Source organism: Hyaena hyaena, unplaced genomic scaffold, assembly GCF_003009895.1.
Source record: "Hyaena hyaena isolate Hyena2069 unplaced genomic scaffold, ASM300989v1 scaffold_589, whole genome shotgun sequence".
NCBI classification, from domain to species: Eukaryota; Metazoa; Chordata; class Mammalia; order Carnivora; family Hyaenidae; genus Hyaena; species Hyaena hyaena.
In genome coordinates this window covers 837,761-861,210 of record NW_024081220.1, presented here as the reverse complement: position 1 = coordinate 861,210, position 23,450 = coordinate 837,761, and the positions used below count along the sequence as shown (strand labels likewise).

At 53.5% G+C, this 23,450-nt stretch overlaps 1 protein-coding gene across 3 annotated transcripts; it reads right to left on the bottom strand.

Annotated features, from left to right (window-relative positions):
• Positions 1-1,292: 1,292 nt before the first annotated feature.
• LOC120248432 (signal transducer and activator of transcription 5A) lies at positions 1,293-23,220 on the bottom strand. Of its 3 annotated transcripts, XM_039256783.1 has the most exons (19): positions 23,135-23,220; positions 22,190-22,327; positions 21,702-21,858; positions 20,222-20,311; positions 16,390-16,564; positions 11,211-11,341; positions 10,781-10,932; positions 10,157-10,312; positions 9,564-9,743; positions 7,685-7,772; positions 7,463-7,585; positions 6,990-7,082; positions 6,309-6,515; positions 5,642-5,736; positions 5,414-5,544; positions 4,787-4,942; positions 4,025-4,076; positions 3,640-3,747; positions 1,293-2,673 (listed from the first exon to the last, which is right to left on the bottom strand). In XM_039256783.1, the coding sequence occupies exons 2-19, from the start codon at positions 22,315-22,317 to the stop codon at positions 2,511-2,513; spliced, it is 2,385 nt and encodes a 794-aa protein (XP_039112714.1). In that variant the 5' UTR covers positions 22,318-22,327; positions 23,135-23,220; the 3' UTR covers positions 1,293-2,510. The 3 variants fall into 3 exon arrangements, with proteins under 3 accessions (XP_039112714.1, XP_039112715.1, XP_039112716.1); XM_039256784.1 differs by lacking the exons at positions 3,640-3,747; positions 4,025-4,076 and having other exon boundaries at positions 2,524-2,673; XM_039256785.1 differs by lacking the exons at positions 1,293-2,673; positions 4,025-4,076 and having other exon boundaries at positions 3,690-3,747.
• Between the last annotated feature and the right edge of the window lie 230 nt (positions 23,221-23,450).

Genomic DNA, 23,450 nt, shown 5'->3' with positions numbered 1-23,450 from the left:
CTACTTTAACTTCCAGAAATAAAAGTTATATAGGAACCATCCAAGGGCTTGGCAGCTCTGCCTCTGGCTGCCTACGATTCCCCTCCCCCTGCCTCAGTTTGCGGCGGCCTCCCCCAACCCCACCCCTGCTCCCAGGCCGCTCACCTTGGCCCTCCCCCGTCTCTTTGGAGCCAGCAGCCTCCAGGTAAGGGGTAACCCGAGGAACCAGGCTTGTACTCTTTCCGCACAAAGGTATCCGAGGAGGCCTCCCTGTTCCCTCTTCCTCCCCTTCCCCCCCTTCGGCCTTTGCAAGCTGCACCGTCCTGTCTGGGGTCAGATAAGCCACCTAAGGGGGTTTGGGGTGTAGATACTCCCACCCCACCCAAGGCCTCCCCTCCACGGTTGATCCATTATCACTTTCTCTTCAGTTCTCTCAGTGGGGATGAAACGTAAACACTTAACTGGCTGCCTCGGCCCCGCAGCCGGTGGTGATAATTCAGTCGCGAGCGCGCCCACTCGGCTGTCTCCCCACCCCCTCCCCCGAGTACCATGGAGACCGCCGCCGGCTGAGATACCAGCCGCCTCCCTCTGCAGAGATGGAAGGGGAGATTAGCGGGCTGCCTACCCACCCCCGCCAGGCCCGCGCCGGGCCCCTGCGCCTCCTTGGGGCGGGCTGCACCCCGTCCCCCCGTCCCCCCCCCCCCCCCCCCCCCCCCGCTTCCCTCGCTTTGAGCTCCGAAGAAACCTCGCGAGCAGGTCCTGGCTCCCCAGGCGGCTCGCCCGAGGGCCCCAGCGACTTCCCGCGGACCGGCAGCTGGTCGGCTCCGCGGGGACCAAATGGGGAGACCCTCCTCCTCGCCCGACTTCCTTCTCTCCCAGTCTCGAGTTGGCCGGTTGGAAAACTAAGGTGGCAGCAGGATGGTGCCACCTGCTGGTGTCCGGGAAGAGGCCGGAGGAGGAGGGACCACAGGGAGGTTCTTTGCTGCCCCTGGCACTGGCCTGCCCCTCAGCCAGCGGCCTCAGGATTGCTTGTAGCGGCAGCCGATAAGGCGACCCCCCCACACACCCCCGAACTCCTGCCCTATCTCTCCCCAAGGCCTCAAGCCCTGGTTTTGTCTCCCGGGAAGCACAGGCAGCATTCCAGGGCTGGCAGGCACCCGTAACCCACAGAAAAGGGAGCACAGTCGTAGCTTCAGATACAGGGTACAGCATCAGCCACAGGGAAGGGAAGGAACAAAAGAACTCCAGCTTCAATGACACCTCCCCCCACCCCAACCACTCAGGGCTGCCCAACCAGGAGCCACGCCAGCAAATTTATGAAAAAAATACTTTATTCAAAAACACTGTTCACACAAATGTGTGGCCTATGTACAAAGTACACAAGAATCCCTCTTCTCATCCCCACCTTCTTTCAGAGATGTTTCAACCTGGGACTCCCCACCTCCTGCCACCGGCTGCCCCAGAGCGAGGAGCGTGTGAGGTTGGGAGCAAGCCGACCTCAGCGGTCTGCAACTGATGAGGCCATTCCAGGTGCACCTCCTGGCAGAGGGGAGCAGATCAGCTTTTACCCCTCACTCCAGGTTCCACCGGCTGGCAGCGCGGCTGCTCTGAGGCTGTCCCTCACTGCAGGATTTTTCCGGGAGGGGAGGGGATCACCCTGCAAAGTCCCCGGCCCCCTGTTGGTGCTCCATATCGCCATGTCATAGACCAGTCCCTGCCCCTCTCCCACCTCTCCTGCGAGCAAGGTTGCAGAGAGTCGGGAAAGAAGGCTGGGGCCCGGTGGATGGGAAGGGATAGGGGTTGAAAAGAGATAGCAGGACCAGGCAACAGCACCACAGATGTGAAGCTCAAGTCCTCTGGCTGGACGCCAGGAGGTTAAGAAGCCACATACTCAGAGCAGCTCTGAAAAACCAGACTTAAATGACCCATCTGTACCGTGTGAGGGCCGTGGTCTAGATAAGCTCTCCATTCACAAAAAGTCTCGAGTCCGTATTCATTATATAAAGTATAAAATAGTACCCAAAATGGAACCCCAGCCCCCCCCCCCGAAAGAATCAATAGACCAACACACACGCATGAGAGCAGATGCACATACATAAATGCATATGCGCACATCTGGAGGCGAAGAAGCTTCTAACTCAGGAGCAAAACTTAAGCTTAGAGACGTTACCTGTCTCCGTGCCCCTTGAATAATTTCATTCAAACAGCTGCTAGGCAGAAAAGGTCCCGACAGGGACTAGGTTTGCCTGCGTTGAGGAGAGGAAGCTGAGCCCCTTCCACAACAGAGACAGGCCCAGCGGGCCCTTGGGATGCTTTGATCTGAAGAGAAAGGTGGTGGCTGCCTCCACAACCACACACCCTGGAGGGCGAAGGCGAGGCAGGCACACCTCGCGCGCAGGTGCATGCGCACACACGTGCACATGTGAATGTGCTGCCAGCAGAGGCATCAATATGCAGAGCAATACTAACATCACAAGTAATATGAACCCTTCACACTGAGCTTGTTTCCAAGAAGTGGGGGACTCAAACATTCACGAGAGCGAGCCTCGGGCGGAGGTGAAAAGACCAGCAGGTGGGGAGAGGCGGGGGTCCAGACTGTCCATCGGGCGGCGTAAGAGTTCCTCCACGTGCCTGGCTACATCCATGGTCTCATCCAGGTCAAATTCTCCATCCTGGTCAAGGACTGGGTCCGGACTGGTAGAGAGAGAGCGGGAGGTCAGAGGGGGCTGGCATGCCTCACAGCCCCTGGCCTGCTCCCGCTCGGACCACAGCCTCATGGGAAGAGGTCCGGCTCTGGCTGGACACCACCACCATCCCCAAGTTGAAAATGTCAGTCAGTGGCTCACTGGGAGACACTCAAGTGCTAGTCTCAACTCTCGTTGCCTCATTGAGTGGGCTCAGAGAGTTCATCTCCCCTGTCCCTGTCCCTCTCCTCCTCTGCACAACTAGAACTCACAACTAGTGAGTTCTGCCCATCAGGACCCTGTTCCATTCAGTCATAGACCACCTACAGTGGCCTTTTAATCGCGTTACCCGTTACTCGCATTCTTAGCCACCTGTAAGATGGGTATTTACTCCACTTTATGGAGGGGAAAACTAAGGCTGACCACGTTAGGAAACTTGCTTAGGGCCACCTGGCTGGCAAAGTGAGTCAGGTTTGGAACTGCAGCCTTTGTACCCAGACATCCATCTGTGGCCACCACAGCCCAGAAGAGAATTAATTCTCTACCTTGGGAACTCCGGAGAGAAGTCATTGCTACCCTGTTAACACTCAACTCCTAAGAACAACCAGCCCATCTATAGCCACCCTTACAACAGCCTCACCTGAGCGAAATGCTTTATCTCAATCCTGCCCCCAATCCCACGTGAAATGTATTCTTGACCCCATTTTACAGATGAGGAAACTGAGCATCTGGGAGGCTCAATAATTTTCCCAAGGTCACACAGCTCGTCAGCACCAGAGTGAGGACCCTGCTATATATAGCTTATGCTTTTCACCAGGTGATCTCTCTCTCCCACCTGGGCATATGCTGGCACCCAGCCTGGGTGGTCTCAGACCTACAGGAGCTCTGGGTCCCTTTGTCCACCAGCCCCCCGGGGACCCAGCCCGAGGCCAGGTACCCAGACCCTCCCCGCAGAGCCTCAGAGAGCACAACCTACTTCTGCGGGTACATGTTATAATGAGCCTGGGGGCACACGGCTGGGGAGGGGGCCTGGTCCATGTAGGTGGCGCTGGCCCCTGCAGAGTCTGCAGACGCATTCACAAACCTGCAGGATGAACAGGAGGACCCTCAGTGGCCTCAGGGCCACAGCCGACCTGGGGAGGGCTCAGGGGGCATTTTTACATCTCTTTGGGGTGTGAAAGGACAAAGCACCTGTTCCCTCTCCGGGGCTGAGCCAGGTTTCAGGGGGTCAGGGGGCACTGGGTCCCACTGGGCCTATAATCGGGAGGGGAAGTGGTGAGGGGTGAGGGGGTCCCGGGGAGGGCGTGGGGTGAGGGAGAAAGGAGGCAGCAGGAGACCAGGGCCGGACCCTGGACACTTACTCAGGGACCACTTGCTTGATCTGTGGCTTCACATATCCATCCACCGCTTTAGCTGCCGGGTGGGGGGTTCAGGGGGGTGGTTATGAGAAGCGGTGTCTGGAAGCTCCCAAGAAGGGGAGACTACCCTATGCAGTGGGTCTCCCACCCACACCACTGTGGAGCCTCAGTGGGGACGAGATTTCCCACAGACTCCCATAAACACGTGCTGATAGACCCAGCCTGACAGCTGCCTGGACCTCTGACTTCAATCTCATCTCTTCTCCTCCTTCCTTTTCTGGTCCTTTGCTTTCTCTCTCCCCACCTCACCCCTGTCTAGGAAACTGAATGAATACGAAGCAGCAAACCCAACAATGGACCAGAGACGGGTTGAAGGAGGAAAACCTGTCCATTTTGCTTCCTACACTCCACGTGGGGGTAGATTTGAGGGGTGGGAAGCCATGAGAGCAGCTGATTAAGACAGGAGTTGTGCACCATCTGTGGGTATGATTATCCCCGCTCCTTTGCCAGTGCGGTAGCCGCCTCCTTCAAGGGCGCAGACGTGAAATCCACCCAGCTGGGGAGAAAGCCAGGTCAGAGGCCTTGTTTGCCATCTCGGTTGTGAGCCCTGATATCTTCTACTCGTGCTCTGCACCAAGCCACAGACCAAGCCCCCTAGAGGGGAAAGGGCCCCTGACTTCTTCTGAGGAGTCACAGCCGCCTAAACCCCCGAGAGTTCTGTCCACGGGCGGAGGAAGGGCTCGGGACTGTCAGGGAAGGACGCACCGAGCACAGGGGTGTAGTACTTGGAGAAGACCTCATCCTTGGGCCGGTCTGGAAATACGTAGATGAGATAGCTCAGGTCCCCCAGCCGGTCAGCCAGGGACCGGATGGAGAAGTCCCGCGTGGTGAACGGCTTCAGGTTCCAAAGGTTGCGGTCAGCTGTGAAAAGGACAAGCCCGTTCCCACCACTCACCGCCCTCAAGAGGAGGGTCAGGGCGATGGGGTTTGAGATCTGGCTTGCAGGGCCACTTGGGCCTTTACTAGCCTGCTCTGCACCCCTCCCCTTTGTCTTGTGCTCCTGGGCATAGGGCGAGCAAGTGACCACGGGAACATTCTACCCAGCAAGCCAAGCAAGTCGATGCTGGCAAGGCTAGGGCAGAGGACGGAGAACTCAGAGCTGCCAAAGTCTCCTGATAACTCCAGAGGCTATGGGGTCAGTGGTTAGCTTCTCCACAATGGAAAACGGTAGAAAGGGAATGTATTTCTGAGCAACGCTCTTCTACTTTGAGTTCAGTTTTGATCTTTCCCCTGGGGAACCTTCTAAGGATGCAGGCCTGGTAGAGAATGGGGAGCAAGAGAATGGCAGGCAGGGCTCCTGGGGCTGGAGAGTGGGCAAAGCCGGGCACTCACGAGAGTCAAATTTCCAGGCAATGGTGATGCCCCCAATTTCGGAGTCACTAAAGCGCAATAAAAAGGTTCCATCGGGCTTGTTGATGAGCAGGTCGTGAGCCTGTTGCTTATTCACAAAACCTAGGATGGCCCTAGGAAGACAGAGCACACAGCGTCACTCCCCCGCCAGCAGCCCCTGTCCCCTGAGCACATGCCCTCCCAAGCCCCGGGCCCCTCCACATTTCTCACCCGTCATTCCAATGAGGCTTGTGATGCTTCTTCAGCACCTCCATGACCCCATCAAACCACTGCCAGAAGGTGTAGTTCCAGCCTGGCAGATTCTCCTGAGAGCCCCCAGGAAACCCCAAGTCAGGGTGTGTGGCCCCATCATCACAGGTGACCCAGGAAACAGTCAGTGCCCTCTGGTCCTCACAAATACCCTCTCCCAATTCTTCACCCTGCCTCCCCAGCACTCCAGAGGTCCATAAATGCACATGGTCCCCAGCCTAGGGGCCCCTAAGTGGGCCTAGGGACCAGAAAGTAAACTCGCCTCTTGCCTCTCAGACACAGGGGTGCGGGTAGGAGGTGCCTAGAATTGTCTAAGCTGGACAAGTCCTCCAAAGTCATTTCGGCCCAAAGGTTTAGATGGGGAAACCAAGGCTCAGAGAAGGGAAAGGCCCGGCTGCTTCATTAACATATCTAGGACAGGGACTCAAGAATCCGGACTCCCGGTCCCAGGCTCCTTCCATTATCCTGCTTGGGCTCTCAGAGCTGAGTGCGTTTTTCTTGCTGCCCCCACCTCCCTTCCCTGGGGTGCTGGCCCTCGTCTCTCCTGGTTGTAGGGGAGGGCAGTTGGGGTGCTGGCCGAAGCCAGTAACCTGTCTGTGAGGTGGGGAAAGACTGGCGGTTCCCTCACCCTGTTGAACTGGGACCAGGACACGGACATGCCATTATAGTCTTCAAGGTGGCTGCTGCTGCTGTTGAACAGCTTCTGTGCCAGGAACACGAGGTTCTCCTTGGTCAGGCCCCGGTTGCTCTGCACTTCGGCCTTGAATTTCATGTTGAGCGCCTCACACAGCTGCGGCCACAGCACTTTGTCGGGCACGGCAAATGGCACTCTGCCCTGAGAGGGAGAGGAGAAAAAGGCAGACTGAAGGAATAGGAAATACACACACATACACACACACACACACACACACACACGCACGCACACACCAAGAAATGGAAGAAGGGACTGAGAAAGTAAAGGAGACACAAACACAAACCAAAGAAAGGCAGAGGGGTGGGACATGCAGGGATAGAGGCCCAGACCAGCCGTCTGAGACAGAGATCGTGGACGCAAAACACAAGCCGAGGGAAGATCAGACACCAGAGCCCAAAAGCTGAGGAAGCTCATAGACCTAGGAGATCCCAGTTCTGAGTCCCGGGAGCCCAGATGGAGCCGAGGTCAATGCCATGGGCAGTGGGGCTCACGCCAGCTGCCCGTCACCTCACCTCAGCCCTGGTATGGCCCTGGGGTTGGCAGGGGACCACCCAGCAGGGGCCCCAGTGGTTGGGGACTCCTAGGGCCCAGAGGGTGGTGCCCACAAATACTCACTGGCTCAGCAAAGGCGTTGTCCCACAGCACAGTGGCGGTAGCATTGTGGTCCTGGCTGCCATGAACGATGACCACCACGGGAAGGGACAGAGTCTATGGCAGTCAAAGGAATGAACGTAGAAGGCACATGACCATGACCTTCCCCTCACGTAGGCAAGACTCCCAGCCCTCATTCCTCACTCACAATCCCACCCCCAAGCCCTCTCAACAAAACTAAAGCAAAAACAAACAAGCAAACACAACATATTTCTTCTTGATCCATTACCTAAGTTCTGTGGCTGGTGCCAGATTATAACCTAGCAAGCAGGCACCTCCAGAGTGAAAGCAGGCTTTCTGACAGCCTCACGGGCTAAATGGTCCGTGACCGTGTGAGGATTCAGAGCTCTCTGGCTTTCCCAAACCAGCCAGGTGGCCTCGGGTAGGTCTTCAACTTTCTGGGTGACCCACGGGGGTTGGGAGAAGCGGCGCCTCACCTTTACTTGGAACACAAGCTCATTGCTGCCAACACTGAACTGAGACTCAAACAGGACCGTGAACTTCTCCTCCGTCACGGACTCTGCGCCCCTCCGGTCAGCTCGCTTAATTCTCTTTAGTGACTGCAGGGCGGGAGGTCAGAGAGGGACGAGGAGAAAGCAGCTGGGTAAGGACTAAGCCCTGGGCAGAGCTTCCCTCCAGGGGTCAGGCCCCATCCTCACCATGTTCCGAAAGTGCGCACTGAGGGTGCCGGTGGCCTGGTGGTACTCCATCACACAGCAGTTGTTCAGAATCTCTCCACTGCACTCACTGTGAAGGACAGGAGAGCTATGGCTACTTGGACCTCAGGCCAGGAGCACGACCCTGTGCGCTCCCTAACCCAGGTGTTCATGCCCGAAGGCCTTGCCAGCAGCACCCCAGTCCCAAAGAGTGTTCCTCGCTGTGTCTCGGGCTCACTTTCTCATTAACCTGAGAGTACAGCAAAACCTTCAAAGTCTGCCCAAAGTCTGGGTCTCTATCTCCATTTTTAGGTTCAAAATTCCTTTAGCATTGAGATTGATATGGGGGTCTTCAGGGCCCTTTGGCAGCTTCTAGTGCACTTAAAATAAAAACCATGGGACACCGGGGTGACTCAGTCGGTTAAGCATCCAACTCTTGGTTTCGGCTCAGGTCATGATCTCACGATTTGTGAGATCGAGCCCCGAGTTGGGCTCCGCGCTGACATTCCAGAGCCTGTGTGGGGTTCTCTCTCTCTCTCCCTCTCTCTCTCTCTGCCCCTCCCCAACTCGTGCACTCTCTCTCTTTCAAAATAAATAAGTAAACATTAAAAAACAAAACAAAAGAAGGGAGCCTCAGTGGCTTAATCAGTTAAGCATCAGGCTTAGGCTCAAGTGATGATCTCAGGGTTGGTGAGTTCAACCCCCACATCAGGTGAGCTCGAGCCCTGCTTCAGGTGAGCCCTACTTCTCTCTCTCCCTCTGTCACTCTCCCTTTCTCTCTTCCCCTTGTTCACTTGCTCCCTCTCTCTCTAAAAAACAAACAAACAAAACAAAAACATGACCACAGCCCACAAGGATCCCCATGGTCATGGTCAAACCCTGCCCAGCTCCCTGGCCTCACTGGGGTCCTCTCCCCTCACTCAGGACAATCGAGTCATGCTGCCTGTCTGTTTGCTGAACGTGCAAGAGCACCTGCTCTTCCTGGTGCCCACATACACTTGACCTTCTGGTTTAGGTCTCAACTCAAACATCTCAGAAAGGCCTTCCTTGACCACCCAGATGGTGATGTGACCTCTATCCAGACATTATGATATCACTCTGTTTTCATTACCTTTCGAGAATCTATCACTTGACACCGTCACAGTTCTAAAAGCATATAACTATCTCCCTCCCCAGCCAAACTGTAAGTAAGCTCTGAGAGTAAGAACCTCTTGGCTTTCTTTATCACCCCATTCCCAGATCCCATGGGAGACACCCAGTGCACGGCACCAGGTCTCCCACTTGACTCACTGATTCCCTCATTCATTCATTCATTTGTTCATTCATTCCCTGAATCCTTTGTGGGGGGGCCTTCCCTCATCCCTGGATCCCAGGTTCTCCGGCCGTGCCTGCCTGCTCTATGCTCTCCTTCCGTACAAAGCCCATGTTCTCTGTGTCTGAAAGTACTCCTTCTCCTTCCTCTCCACATGCTGGCACTAGCCACCCTCACCGATCTTTGTCCCTATCATTGTGCCCCACACCTACCACGACTCACTTCCACAGTGCCCTGCATCTGCCCTGGGGAACACAGTACCTAGCTCATGACTGATGCCCCCCGTGATGGGCTGGGTGACCACAGAGCCAAACTCTGCATGGACTGCAGCTGTGTCACAGTGATTAGCACATAGACTCGAACAGCCCAACAGTGCAGTGCATGTTGACCTACTATGTGTCAAGAGGAACAAAGTACACAACAGGACAGACAGGATGAACTGGAGAGACACTGGTTGATGGCTGCAGTGAGGGAGGCCGAGCTGTCCCCAACGCCCCGGACCCTAGCTGTAGAACAGATGTGAGATCCCAGTCCATAACAGGGAAAGGCAGGGGAGGGGGACACACGTACTTGCGGGTGTTCTCGTTCTTGAGCAGCGACTTGGCCTGCTGCTCACTGATGATGGTGGCCTTCACCTGGGGGGGGTTCATGTGCACGTTCAGCTTCCCGCCCACCAGCAGGCGCACCGTCGCTGCAAACTTGGTCTGGGTCTTCAGGACCTGAGGGGGCTGCTTCTCGATGATGAATGTGCTGCTGGGACACAAGTGACCACACCAGACGTGATGCCGGCTCAGGGCACAGGGTCTGGTGTCCCTGTGGAGGGAGGCTGCCGGGGCTCAGCAGGCAAATAGAGGCACATGGCACCGCCCCTGTTTCCAGGGAGGCCACCGAGAGTCAGAGGAGATGGCTGGAGGGGAGGCATTGAAACGACTCAGCAGCCGGCATGGGCTGCGGGGGATGAGGGCAGCCCATGTAGTGTCCACAACAGATACTGGGCAAGGTCAACACCAAACAGATAAAGCAACTGAGGACCGAGGGGACCGGGGACCCGGGGCAAATAGAGACAAGGACTCAAGCAAGAGCCCACCCACCCTTCCACTGTCAGCAAAGCACCACCTGTCTTCCCACAGAGGGGGCGGGGTGTGGCCTGAGGCAGGAATTACCTGGTCACCAGGGCTGAAATGATGTCTGTGATGGTGGCCTTGACCTCGGCCAGCATCTCCTCCACTGGGCCAGGGATGGGCAGCTGTTGGCAGAGGTGCTCGGCTCTGCGGATCTGCTGCCGGTTCTGCCAGATGATCTCGGCCAGCTTCTCGCACCTGCACAGGAGTCCCAGGCCGACGCAAGGACAATGGCATCGCGTCGTCCCTCAGGCTCGAGGCTGAGGAGGACGCCCCAAGACCCAGCTCCACCCTCACCCAGGAAGGCTTTGCGCCTAAGCTGCCACTCCTGACCACGGAGCAGAGCAGAGCTCCCGCCTTCCAGAAACACTGAGAGAGACACAGAAGCGGCAATCCTTAATTGGATCCAGTCAGCCTGAGCATCACTCTGCACATCCAGCCCTGCCCCGCTCCCCAGCACGGTGACTCCCTTCCTGGGCGGGTGGCACAAGATGGGGGCCCCAAAATCGGTATCAGGAACCAGAACCCCTAGTGAACTAAGCTTTGCTACAGGACAGGGAGCCGGCGGCTCATGGAAACACAGGAGGCAGAATGAGCAGCTGGTCTCACCACTCCGCGCCCCTGCCCGCCCCCTCCTGCCCCCGGCCGCCCCCCACACACCATTACCAGGACTGCAGCACATCCAGGCTGCCCTCGGGGGGGCCTCCGTTCCCCGCCAGCTGTTGCCGCCGCTTCCACTGGATCAGTTCATCGTCCAGAATGATGGTCTGCTGCTTCCGCAGCAGCTGCAAGGTCTTCTGGTGCTTCTCGGCCAGCTCCTGAAGGCAAGTGGGGAGAACAGGCCCATCTGGGCTCCCAGACAACAGCCTGCGGGCCTCAGGAGGTGGCGCTGGGGGCCAGAAACCAGGCCCCAGGCACAGGCCTTCCCCTCTTCCCAACCTGCTCTGCCTCACGTGACCCCACAGGACAGAAGGACCTGGCTTCCAGCTCTCCTGGGTCCTGCTCTCTCCCTGGCTCTAGCCCCCTCCCGGGTCCCCCGCACCCCTTGGGATGTGCACCTCAGAGTTTGGGAGGGGAGGACGCGGAGCCCACTCACCACGCGGTACTGCTGCAGCGTCTGGGCCTCACGCTGCAGCCAGGCCTCCAGGGACACCTGCTTTTGCTGGAGGGCCGTCTCCCGGCTCAGCCGCTCCTGTGGATTCAGCTGGGCCAGCTGGCCAAACTGAGCTAGAGGAGGGGACAGGACACCCATGACCATGAGCTACCCGCTTCCTGCAGGAAGCCCAGGGGGACACACACATGCTGTTCTGTATGCCAGACCCTCAAGGGTGCTAGCAGCCAGGGGTGCCAGAGATGAGCAGGCTCTGGTCTCCGGCCTCTTGGCTTTGATCTCCCCTCCTGGGAGCATACAGATGGAAGCCTGAGCATACAGCGGAGGAGAATCTTGCCCTTTGGCCTCCCCTCCCATCTCAGTCTCCATAGCTGGCTGCCCAGACCCCCTCACACCACACGGGAGTCCAGCTTGGAGCCTCGCTGCCTGGTCTGATGTGTGTCCTCAGTGTTTACTAACCAGGTGAACTTGCCCAAATCGTTTCACACTTCTGTGCCTCAGTCTGCCCACGTGCAAAATGGGAGCATCTTGGTCCCTGCCTCGGTGGGTGGCTAAGGATTAAATACGTGGTAACACAGAACAAGCTCAAGGAACTGCCTGGCTCACACACACTGTAGGGATGAGCATGTCCTTCTGATTAGGGGGTTCCAGGTCAGGCTTCAAGGGTAACAGAGGCCAGCAGCTGCTCAGCCCCACCCCACCCATCAGAGCCCCCTCAGGGTAGCCCCTGCCTGTCCCACCATGAGCTCAGCTGACCAACTGGAAGGAGACAGAGAGGGGGAGAGGGAGAGAGGGACAAAAGGAGAAGCGGAGAGAGGGAAAAGGGGAGGGAGGGGGAGAGACAGAATGTCCAGGGCCCACTGGCAGCATAAAAGCAGCAAGATTCTCTCAGCACAGGGAGGCAGCTTTTCTCCACACTAGCTGCTGGGAGTCTCATCTATGGCAGGAAGGGGGAGTCAGTGAGGCCTCAGTTCCCTTTTGCTCTCTCTCTCTCACAAATATAAATAAAACATTAAAAAAAAGAAATTAAACATTTCCACATTGAAAGCTACTTGTACATCCTTCCCTGCTTGCACATCCATCCCTGCCTCCAAAGGTAACCACTATCCTAAATGCTGGGATTCTTACACCCTGCCAATCACCTATTTGAATATCCCAGTGTCAGGGTGCCTGCCTGACTCAGCCCATAGAGCATGCACCTCTTGATCTCAGGGTTGTGATTTTAAGCCCCATGTTGGGGGTGGAGCCTACCTAATTAAGAAAAAAGAGAATATCCCAGTGTCATTACTTGGGGCTGAGTCAAGAGGACGTGAGCATCAGCATGTCTTAGGCAAGTTCCTGGCAGGCCTCTGAGGGCCCTGTCACACTGGTGACAGTCCTGCCTCGTGGACACACATGCTGGGACAGACAGACTAAAGCAACTCTAGACAGCCAGGAGAAGCCCAGAGCTAGAAGACAACTGGAAATATGGTTTGGATTCCAATCTCTGGGGCTGAGAGAGAAGAATATTGTCCAGGCCTGGCACACGGCAGAGAAGTCTGGAGGCCACCTCGGAAATCCTGTCCCCCAAAGGGAGGTGGTAGTGAGTCCCACACCTAGGCTTGACCTCCCTGTGCAAGTGACCCACTTAGGTCTCTCCTGGCACTTTGCAGAAGCTTCTGGGAGGAAGACCAGGAGACACGAGGCAATTGTCTGCTCCCCTGGAGGGAGCTGAGCCTTCCCTTGCACAAACAGATCGATAGTCTGTGTTTCCGACGGGTGAACTTGATACATGAGACTGAACTGACATTGCATGATGGCTACAAACCCAAACCAGAATCAAACCTAAATCCATAAATAGGAAACAGAAAACCCAAAAACAGGATTGGAAGGAGTATCAACCCATCAAATGCTTTGGGTAGAACATTAGCCTGAATTCTCCTGTTCCCTAATCTAGGAAGAGGGCCACCCTTTTTCTGGCGTCAGTCTGAGATGGATTCAGATGGAGGAAAACTTGCTAGAATCATCCTACCAACATTTACTCAACTTCTACTTTGACTCAGGCAATGTGTTGAGGAGCTCATATTATGGAAAATACTGACAGGTCAGGGAAGGGAGGAGAGCTTAAATAGTTTTTAAATAGTTTTAAAATCATTTTTCTTTGTGTATTTTGAAGGTTTGTTATTAGATGCATAGAAATTTATTACGTCTTTTTGATTAATACCCTAATAATTATGATATATCCTTCTTGATCTCTAATAATACTTTTTGTCTTGAAGTACACTCTATAAGGTATTAATATGACTATCCCAGAATTCTTTTTCTATATTGGGACAGCATACCTTTGTACATAGTTTTTAAAATTTAAGGGCATCTGGGTGGCTTAGTCGGTTAAGTGTCCAACTTCTGCTCAGGTTGTGATCACAGTTTGTGAGTTCGAGCTCCATGTCGGGCTCTGTGCTGACAGCTCAGAGCCTGGAGCCTGCTTCACATTCTGTCTCCCTTGCTCTCTGTACCTCCTCCACTTGCACTCTGTCTCTCTGTCTCTCTCAAAAATAAATAAACATTAAAAAAAAATTTAGGGGTGCCTGGGTGGCTCAGTTGGTTAAGCGTCTGACTTCACTCAGGTCATGAACACATGGTTTGTGAGTTCGAGCCCCACATCAGGTTCTGTGCTGACAGCTCAGAGGCTGGAGCTTGTTTCAGATTCTGTGTCTCCCTCTCTCTCTCTCTGCCCCTCTCCCACTCATGCTCTGTCTCTGTCTCAAAAATTAAAAAATTAAGAAATTTAATATAGGGACACCTGGCTGGCTCAGTGGGTAGAACATGTGACTCTTGATATTGGGGTTGTGAGTTCAAACTCCATGTTAGCTATAGAGAGTACTTAAAAATAAAAAATAAAAAATAAATCTTTAAAAATTTTTAATTAAAAATTTAAAATGTAGATAGCTTATAGCTGAGTTATGTTTTTATATGTATTCTGTCAATCTCTGCTTTTAATTGAGGTCTTTGGTCCACTAATATTAAATGTAATATATTTTTTTAAGTTTATTTGCTTATTTTGAGAGAGAAAGAGCACAGGTGCACAGGGGAGAGACATGAAAAGAGGGAGAAAGAGAATCCCAACTAGGTTCCACACTGTCAGCTTAGTGGGGCTTGAACTCAGGAACCTTGATCGGAAACCAAGAGCCAGATACTTAAGGATCATCGAGCCACCCAGATGCCCCTAAAATTGCTACTTTTAAATGAAACAACTGTAAGACATGCATTCTTTTGAAGCCCACAAGATACATTCACCAAGCTTAGAGTATAAACTAGGCCATAAAACAAGGCTCATTAAATTTAAAAGAATTGAGATCATACAGGTTATGTGCTCTGACAATAGTGGAATTCAATAATAAAACACAAATGAAATCAATGATATGACATGTAGAAAAAGAACCCCAAATATATACTTCTAAGATACAATACACTTCTAAATAATGTGTGGGTAATATAATTATTCAGAAAGGAAATTAGAAAATATTTCAGGGGCACCTGGGTGGATAAGCATCTGACTTTGGCTCAGGTCATGATTTCACGGTTTGTGGGTTCGAGCCCCACGTTGAGCTCTGTGCTGACACCTTGGAGCCTGGAGCCTGCTTCAGATTCTGTGCCTTCCACTCTCTTTGCCCCTTCCCAAATCATACTCTGTCTCTCTCCGTCTCAAAAATAAAATAAAATAAACATTAAAAATTTTTTAAAAAAGAAAATATTTCAAAATGGGCATCTGGCTGGCTCAGTCAGTGTAGCATGTGACTCTTGATCTTGAGGTTGTGAGTTTGAGCCCCGTGTTGGGTGCAGATATTACATAAAAATAAAAAAAATTTTAAAAAAAGAAAATATTGCAAACTGAATAATAATGAGTGTACAGCATATCTAAACTCATGAGATGTAGTTAAAGCATTGCTTAGAGGGAAATTTAAAGCTCTCAATAAACATATCAAAAAAGAAGAAAGGTCTAAACTCAATGACCTAAGGTTTTATCTTAAGAAGGCAGAGAAAGAGGAACAAAAGCAAAGGCTACCTGATATCCTAATTCTCACTAGGATGGGATAGAACAGCTCTGGGGTCAGTCTGGAGTTGGGCGAAGATGGGCCATGTCTCAAGTCTCAAATTTTACCAGGAGTTAATTGGTTCTGAGTTAAATTTTCTTTCCCCACACACTTATTATGACAGCCATTGGCAAACTACAGCCTTGGGAGACAGGAGAATTTTCCACTGTAATCTCTTCCTTCCAACTCCATCTCCTATCAGGGAGGCTCAAGAAGGAGTTGGGGTGCCTGGGTGGCTTAGTCGGTTAAGCGTCCGACTTTTGCTTAGGTCATGATCTCGCAGTTCGTGGGTTCGAGCCCCGCGTCGGGCTCTGTGCTGACTGCCAGCTCAGAGCCAGGAGCCTGTTTCAGTCTGTGACTCCCTCTCTCTCTGACCCTCCCCTGCTCACGCTGTCTCTCTCTCTCTCTCCTAGAAATAAATAAAACATTAAAAATTTAAAAAAAAAAAAAAAAAGAAGGAGCTACTTCTCCCCAGCCTGGATCAACCAGGAGACTTCCAACCTAAGTCCTCCCTCGGAATGGGGAACACATTGTCCATATTCATTCATTCATTGAAATAGGCGCTGAATACTGACAAGTAGTGAGAGAATATTATTTAGTAAATTACAGGGATTTTATGACCTATCTCTAGTTGAGATCCAGTTCTGCAACTTATTTTCTTTTAAGTTTATTTATTTAAGTAATGTCTACACCCAACATGGGGCTCGAACTCACAACCCTGAGATTAAGAGTCGTGGGCTCTTCCCACTGAGCCAGCCAGGCACCCCCAATTCTGCAACTTATAAGCAGTCCAGGCCGAATTACTTGTTCTCTTGGGACCTCGGTTTTGTCATCTGCAAAACAGGGCTAATACAGCTACCTACTTCCTGGGGCTGTTGTAAAGGAAGGATTGAAAAACTGCACACAAAGGGTTTGGCCGGGAGCCTGGCCACTAACAGGGGCTCAATCACAGAGCCCATTACTTCTCTAAAGTTTTGGGAAAGGTTTCTGTGGACACAGACACTGACACAGCCCCAACCTCGCAGGAGCTCACAAAGTGGTCGTCATTCCTGCCCTCCTGACACACAGCGCCCAGGCGGCCCTGGCCTCACCCTGGATCCTCAGGCTCTCCTGATACTGGATGATGAAGTACTCCTGAGTCTGCTGCAGCTTCTTCAGCTCATTCTCTGTGTCCTGCGTGACCAGGCGCAGCTCCTCAAATGTCTGGTTGATCTGGAGGTGTTTCTGAGACATGGCGTCCACCAGGATCCCAGCCGGAGAACTACCCTGAGGACATAGCAGGGGGAGAGTGTGGGCGGCAGTGAGCTGGGCAGTGAGGATGGAAGAAGAGCTCAGGCTTTGGGGAATGCTAATACTACAGACCACAGACTTCAAATCTAGGGTAAGAAGTAAGGGTGATTTGAGGGGCACCTGGGTGGCTCAGTTGGTTAAGCATCCGACTTCAGCTCAAGTCATGATCTCGCGGTTCGTGGGTTCGAGCCCCACGTCGGGCTCTGTGCTGAGAGCCAGCTCAGAGCCTAGAGCCTGTTTTGAATTCTGTGTCTCCCTCTCTCTCTGCCCCTCCTCTGCTCACGCTGTCTCTCTCTCTCTCTCAGAAATAAATATAACATTAAAAAAAAAAGAAGTAAGGGTGATTTGAGTCGGAAGGATAATCATTTGCCAGAATTGATGTGGAGTTGGAAAGAAGGAAGGAAGCAGGTGGCCTGGCAGGTTGTGGCAGATTCATAAAGCACAGCAGAAATTTCTAGTGTGATCCTGGCCCCCACTAGACTTGCCCAAACAGGATCCACCTAAATTCTTTTTGGAGAGACTAGAACTCAGTATGTCCCAGAAGCAGGAAGTAGGAAACCTGGGTTTTCCTACTAATGATGATGACCCCTCCCTCCACATTCACTCGCTGATCCAATGCCATGGACCATGTGAGGTGCTGGGGACACGGTGGGGAAAAAGGCTGTGTGAACACACATCATCTGTGCCCTCACTCAAGACATTCTTGCAACTGGAGGAAGTTACAGGGGAGACATCAGTAAGACCTTCCCGGATCTGGCCATTTGGGTGACCTGTTCTGATCTATTCCTTCAACATCTGGCTGAGAGGAGACCAAGTTTTCAGGGCTTTCCAGTAAACTATTTGCAGAATAAAAGCCAAACTCCTTCCACAGCCTCCACTGCCCTAGCTGATAGCCTCTGCTACGTCTACTCCCAGCTCCACTGCCGCCCAAGCACACCAGCTACTTTCTGTTCCTAAATATACAAACATGTTCTTGCCTCAGGGCCTTTGCACTTGCTGTTCCATCACTCTGGAACATCTTGGCACCAAATCTTCCCAAGGCTGGCATTTCAACTGGCAGCTTTTCAGGGTGAATTTCCCTGATGGGCCAATTTAACATAGCACTACTCTTATTGGAAAGTGTCTTGATTTTATATGTGTTTATTTCTTTCTTGTCTGCCTCCATGCACTAAGATGTAAGCTCCCTAAGTGCTAGGACCTTGCCTATCTCGTGCATCACAAAGTCTGCAAGGGGTAGGTAGAACCAAAATCAGAGGTTCTCAAAAACAGCCTGAGGGTTGGGAGAAGGAATGACTCCCGGTCCTTCTCGCCCGGACCATGACAACTCCTATGCCATAGACATGTAGTTCTTAATCAGAGCTGAATGCATTCATATGTTTACAGATAGCTCTGTAAACAATATGTTTTATCTTTTTAATGTTTATTTGTTTTTTTATGTTTATTTATTTATTTATTTTTTTGAGAGAGAGAGAGAGAGAGCAGGGGAGAGGCACTGAGAGAGAGAGAGAAAATCCCATTAAGTCAACAAGGGACACAATAGTTTTCCCGAAAGACTGTGACCTGGCTTCTGCCTCCTCTCTGGCTTTACCCCTTGGGGTTCCCCAAGTGGCCCCCTTCTCCCCAGTACCATGGGCTACCTGCAAGTCTTCAGATGGTTCCTGCCTTCCTGCCCACACATAGACTCTCGTTACTTTTGCTCCTCTCTCTTCTTCCCTTCCCCTCCCTTCCCCGTAGCTTAGACATCCCTGTCCTCAGGACACCCCCCTGACAAGCCACCCCGGCCTGACTTATGTCCATATATGCCTTCTGAGTACCCAGCTCACCCCTAGAGAGCCTATCATTGCTTGAATTCCTTTCAGGTGGGGACCAGGCCCTCATGTTTCTCTAGTCCTAGCCTGGCGTCAGACACCACAGGACTCCGTAAGCGTGTACTGGATGAACTGTAAAACTCCTGAAATCAGTGCCCACCAGAACAAGTCAATCAGCTGCAGGCACTATTCCCTGGTCTTTACCAAGTGATGTCATTTTATGAAATTCATCTGGCTTTACTGCAGATGATAAAATGTTTGTCCTGTTGTCCGAGCAGGTGTTCAAGGCCGTCGTGATGGCAGAGCTTGGGGGAGGAAGGAGGCCCTTTCTGCCTCTCTGGGCCTCACCCACCTGAGCGTGCCAGGGTTAGCTCTTCTGACGCAGACCTCACTTCCATGTCTCCTCCCAGACACCATCAGAGAGCATTTCCAATTTTGACCCCAGCACCATTTTTTTTTTAATTTTTTTAATGTTTATTTATTTTTTGAGAGAGAGAGAGAGAGCAGGGGAGAGGCACTGAGAGAAAGGGAGAGAGAAAATCGCAAGCAGGCTCTGCACTATCAGTGCAGAGCCCGACACCAGGCTCCATCTCATGAACCTGTGAGGTCATGGCCTGAGCTGAAATCAAAAGTCAGATGCTTAACCAACTGAGACACCCAGGTGTACCCCCGCACCAGCACCATTTATGAAGCAACAAATCTTGGGGCACCTGTGTGGCTCAATTGGTTGCAGATCTGACTTGGGTGAGGTCATGATCTCATGGTTCATGAGTTCAAGCCCCACATCGGGCTCTCTGCAGTCAGTGGGGAGCCCGCTTTGGATCTTCTGTCCCCCTCTCTCTCTGCCCCTTCCCCGCTCATGCTCTCTCTTTCCATTTTTCTCTCTCAAAAATAAATAAGCCTTTAAAAAATGACAAATCTTTTCCCTTGTGGTTTGTGATGCCATTTATAATACAGGTTGAATTTCCGTGTGTGTGTGTGTGTGTGTGTGTGTGTGTGTGTGTTAAGGGCTTCCTCTTCTGCTTCACTGGTCTGTCTGTCTATCCTTGGCCCACACATCCCTGACCCACACAGTATCTCGTTTAACCCTGACACTAACTCTGTAAGGTAGATACTATTACTATCCCCATTTACAATTGAAAAAACAGATGCTCAGTAACTTGCTCAAGTCACAAAGCTAGTAAGTAGCCAATCCGGGGCCTGATGGACTGTTGCTTCTCACACTAGCCCATGTCCCTTACTCCCCTGGTGCTCTCTTGCCAGCGTTTATAAAACACAGTTGTGGGGCGCCTGGGTGATGCAGTCAGTTAAGCATCCTACTTCGGCTCAGGTCATGATCTCGTGGTTTGAGGGTTCAAGCCCCGCGTCGGGCTCTGTGCTGACAGCTAGCTCAGAGCCTGGAGCCTGTTTCAGATTCTGTGTCTCCCTCTGTCTCCGACCCTCCCCTGCTCATGCTGTCTCTCTCTTTTTCTCTCTCTCAGAAATAAATAAGACATTAAAAAATTAAAAAAAAAAACACCCACACAGTTGTGTTGGGGCACGCGGGCGGCTCAGTTGCTTAACCATCTGACTTCGGCTCAGGTCATGATCTCACCAGCCGTGAGTTTGGGCCCTGCATTGGGCTCTGTGCTGACAGCTCAGAGTCTGGAGCCTGCTCTGAATTCTTTATGTGTGTATCTCTCTCTCTGCCCCTCCCCTGTTCTCTCTTTCTGTCTCTCTTAAAAATAAATAAACACTAAAAAGAACACACACACAGTTGCGTCTGGAGAAAAAGGCCTGTGGAAGTACTTCCCAGCTCCTCTCCTCACACCCATGGGACACTCACATTGTTGGCTTCACGGACCAGCCTCTGCTCATTGTACAGAATATGCCGGATGCAGCGGACCAGCTCCATGGGGCAGCGGTCGTACGTGTTCTGAAAGAACCCAATAGCAGTTACCACTGGCCACCCCCCACTCCCACCATGCCCGTCACAGTGCCACGTGCTCCCCACCACCTTTGTGTCCTCCAGCCTCTGCCTTGGCTTTCCCGGGAGAAACCTCAGGAACTGTCAACAGACATCTTTATCTCTCCTTGACTCGATTTTCCCTCCCAGATCTTCATATTTGTCTTAGAAACCCACAATTTACAAAGCACTTCCAGTCTGCCATATCCTTTGACTTTCAGAGTATAGACTCTGTGACATACACAGAAACTCTTACCCCCATTTTGCAGATGAGGAAACTGGTGCTCAGAGAGGTTAAGTACTTGTCCAGAAGCAAACGGGTTTGCAGATGACTCAAGACTTGGGGCATCCAATGCCAAGGTCAAGGTATTTTCTACCATACCTCTGGCCCTAGGTTCCTATTTTGCCTTCCTCTTCCTACTTTCTCCTGTTTCCTCCCTCTTCTGGGATGGACTTTTTATTTCCCTGGCATCCTGCTGCTTGTATTTAAGAAGGGCTCTTTAAGAAACACAAGTAAGTTCCAATAAATGCTTAACTGTGATTATCACCTACACCCTTTTCCTGCTTCCACAGAAACTTCCTCTCTCCTCTATACTCCTCCCCCTTCCTCCCCTACCCCGCCAGTGAAGAAGAAGGTCTTCTTATATCTGTCTAAATCCTTCATTCAAGACTCCTTTATTCAATTCTTGCCTCCAGGGCAACTCTGTTCCTCTCCTACCCAACTTCAGACTCAGTGGTTCTCCTACGTTTAAAAGAGTCCTAGGAGGGGGCACCTGGGTGGCTCGGTCGGTTAAGCGTCCCACTTCAGCTCAAGTCATGATCTCACAGTTCATGGGTTTGAGCCCTGCATTGGGCTCTGTGCTGACAGCTCAGAGCCTGGAGCCTGCTTCAGATTCTGGGTATCCCTCTTTCTCTGCCCCTCCCCAGCTCATGCTCTGTTTTTCTCTCTCAAAAATAAAATAAACATAAAAAAAATTTTTTTAAGGGTCCTAGGATGGATGTCTGGTTGCCTCATTCCCTCATTTCTAGGGGCTGTCAGTCTTCCTTTCACCAGCAAAGGAACCTTGACTCAGTCTACCTCCTTCCCTTTTGCTTGGTCTGTTTAGAATGCCACTTCACCCATCTTCCTCCTCTTGGGGACAAACACAGCCTACCCCTTGCTTTGTCTCATGGTAAAGGAATCTGACAGGTCTGATTTAGAAAGAGGAGGTGGGGGAAATTGAAGAGCAGAAAAGTTGCCGATTAGCTCAGGGTCACACAGTGAGTCAGTGACCAGGCCAGGAAAAAACCCAGGGGTTCTGATGCTGGAAAGAGAAGGCAGACACTGCTTCCCTGCTGATGACCCAGCCTTCACACCCACCTGGAGCTGCGTGGCATAGTGCCCCAGCTTGATCTTCAGTAAGAACCCATCTTCCCCCACTTGGTGCTCCGCCTTCTTCTGCAGCTCCTGTACCAGGCCTTCTAGGAGCTGGGTGGCCTGGGCTCGGTCCTGGGGATTGTCCAGGTCGATGGCATCCCTTGGGGCAGGGCAGGGGAGAGAAGCCTACTGTCGTACTTCCTTGGGCAGGGAGGTCAGGCACCAAGAGGTACTGGGAAACCCCAGGCTGCAGGCTAAGGGCACTCCGGAGCCCACAAGACTTGTTCCCAGCAACTCCATAGGCATCAGAGTCCAGAATTACCCCCTCTCCCCTCCCAGGGTCCCCTTTCCCTGTTCCCCTTTCCCAGGGACACCACCCCTTCCACACGGAGGGACAGCCGGGACTAGAATCACACGAAACCACAAAGAGGAGAGCTAAAGGTCAAGGGGCCTGGGTGGGTGGTAGGGACCCGCAAGGGAGGGGCACCTACCACGGCTGGCTCTCGATCCACTGCGCTAAGTAGTGCCGAACCTCGATGGGGAAGTGCTGCCCGTACAGCACCTGCATCTGGCGCAGCGCATCTCCCTGCAGCTGCTGGGCTTGGATCCAGCCCGCCATGTCCGTTCACCTAGGGCGAGCGAGGGCTGCAGAGGCGTCTCCACGACAGAGGCGAGGGCTGTGCCTGCCTCTGGCCCTGCCATGCCCACCACCCATCCCTGGACCGCGGTCAGGCCAGGCCCCTCCCCTCCCACAGACAAGCTTTCCTGTGCGGGAAGAAAGACGGCGAGGAGGGGAAGGCCGCTCTGCCCTCCAACAAGGAACCCGCGGAGGCTTGGGGAGGGGCTCTCGAAAGTCAGGTGCCCTCCCCCTCTTCCTCTCCCCTCGCCCCACCGGGGCTTCCCCAGAGGGGGACAGCTAGAAAACTGAAAGAGAAACTTGACGCGGAGGCCCACGGGCCCTCTGGGGAGGACTGCAAGAACCCCCTACCCTGCCTCGAACCCCGAGTCCCCATTTCTGGGCGGGAGGGGTGTGTATTATTCCAAGACCAAAGTTAGGGCAACGGCACCGACGACTCCTGCTGAACCGCTCGGTCCCCGCGGGCACGTGGCTGGGGTGGTTAAGAAGGGAGGGCTGGCTTTTCGGCTGAGCCTCCCCCCCACCAAGCCCCCAGCCGTGCCCCACGGTCTCCCACAGTCCGGCGCGACAGCGCCCCCTGCCCCCTGCGGGCGGGAACGGCGCCCACCCTCGGGCCCCCTCCCTCGGTCCTCGTCCCGTGTCGCGCGCCAGCGCCAAAGCTCCCTCTTGGTCCCGGTCAGCGGTCCCCGCTCCCCAGCCGGCCGTCGGGCTCCGGGTCCGGGGTCGCGGGGGCCCGGGCCGGGGGTCGAGCGTCCCATCTCCTCGTGCGCCGCTCGGGACGCGCTGCCGGGCCACCCACCTGGTGGCGCCGAGCCGTCCGGCGGCGGGGCCGGCTGTCAGCCCCGCTGCTCTCGCTCGCGGCCCGGGCTCCCGGCGGCGGCGGCGGCGGCGGCGGCGGCGGCTGTTACTACAGGAAGGAGCAGAGAGCAGCGATTTCCTCCTCGAAGGTCAGCTGCCTCCGATAGACCATACACAGCGCGCGAGCTCTCGCCAACACCCCTCCCAGCCTCTGTCGCTCCCTCCCTGCCTCCGCCCTCGGTCGCTGGCTCCCCGGCGAGTGCGCAGCGGCGGCCGCGGCCGGGCCTCCGGAGGCGAGGCTGGGCGGCGCCGCGCCT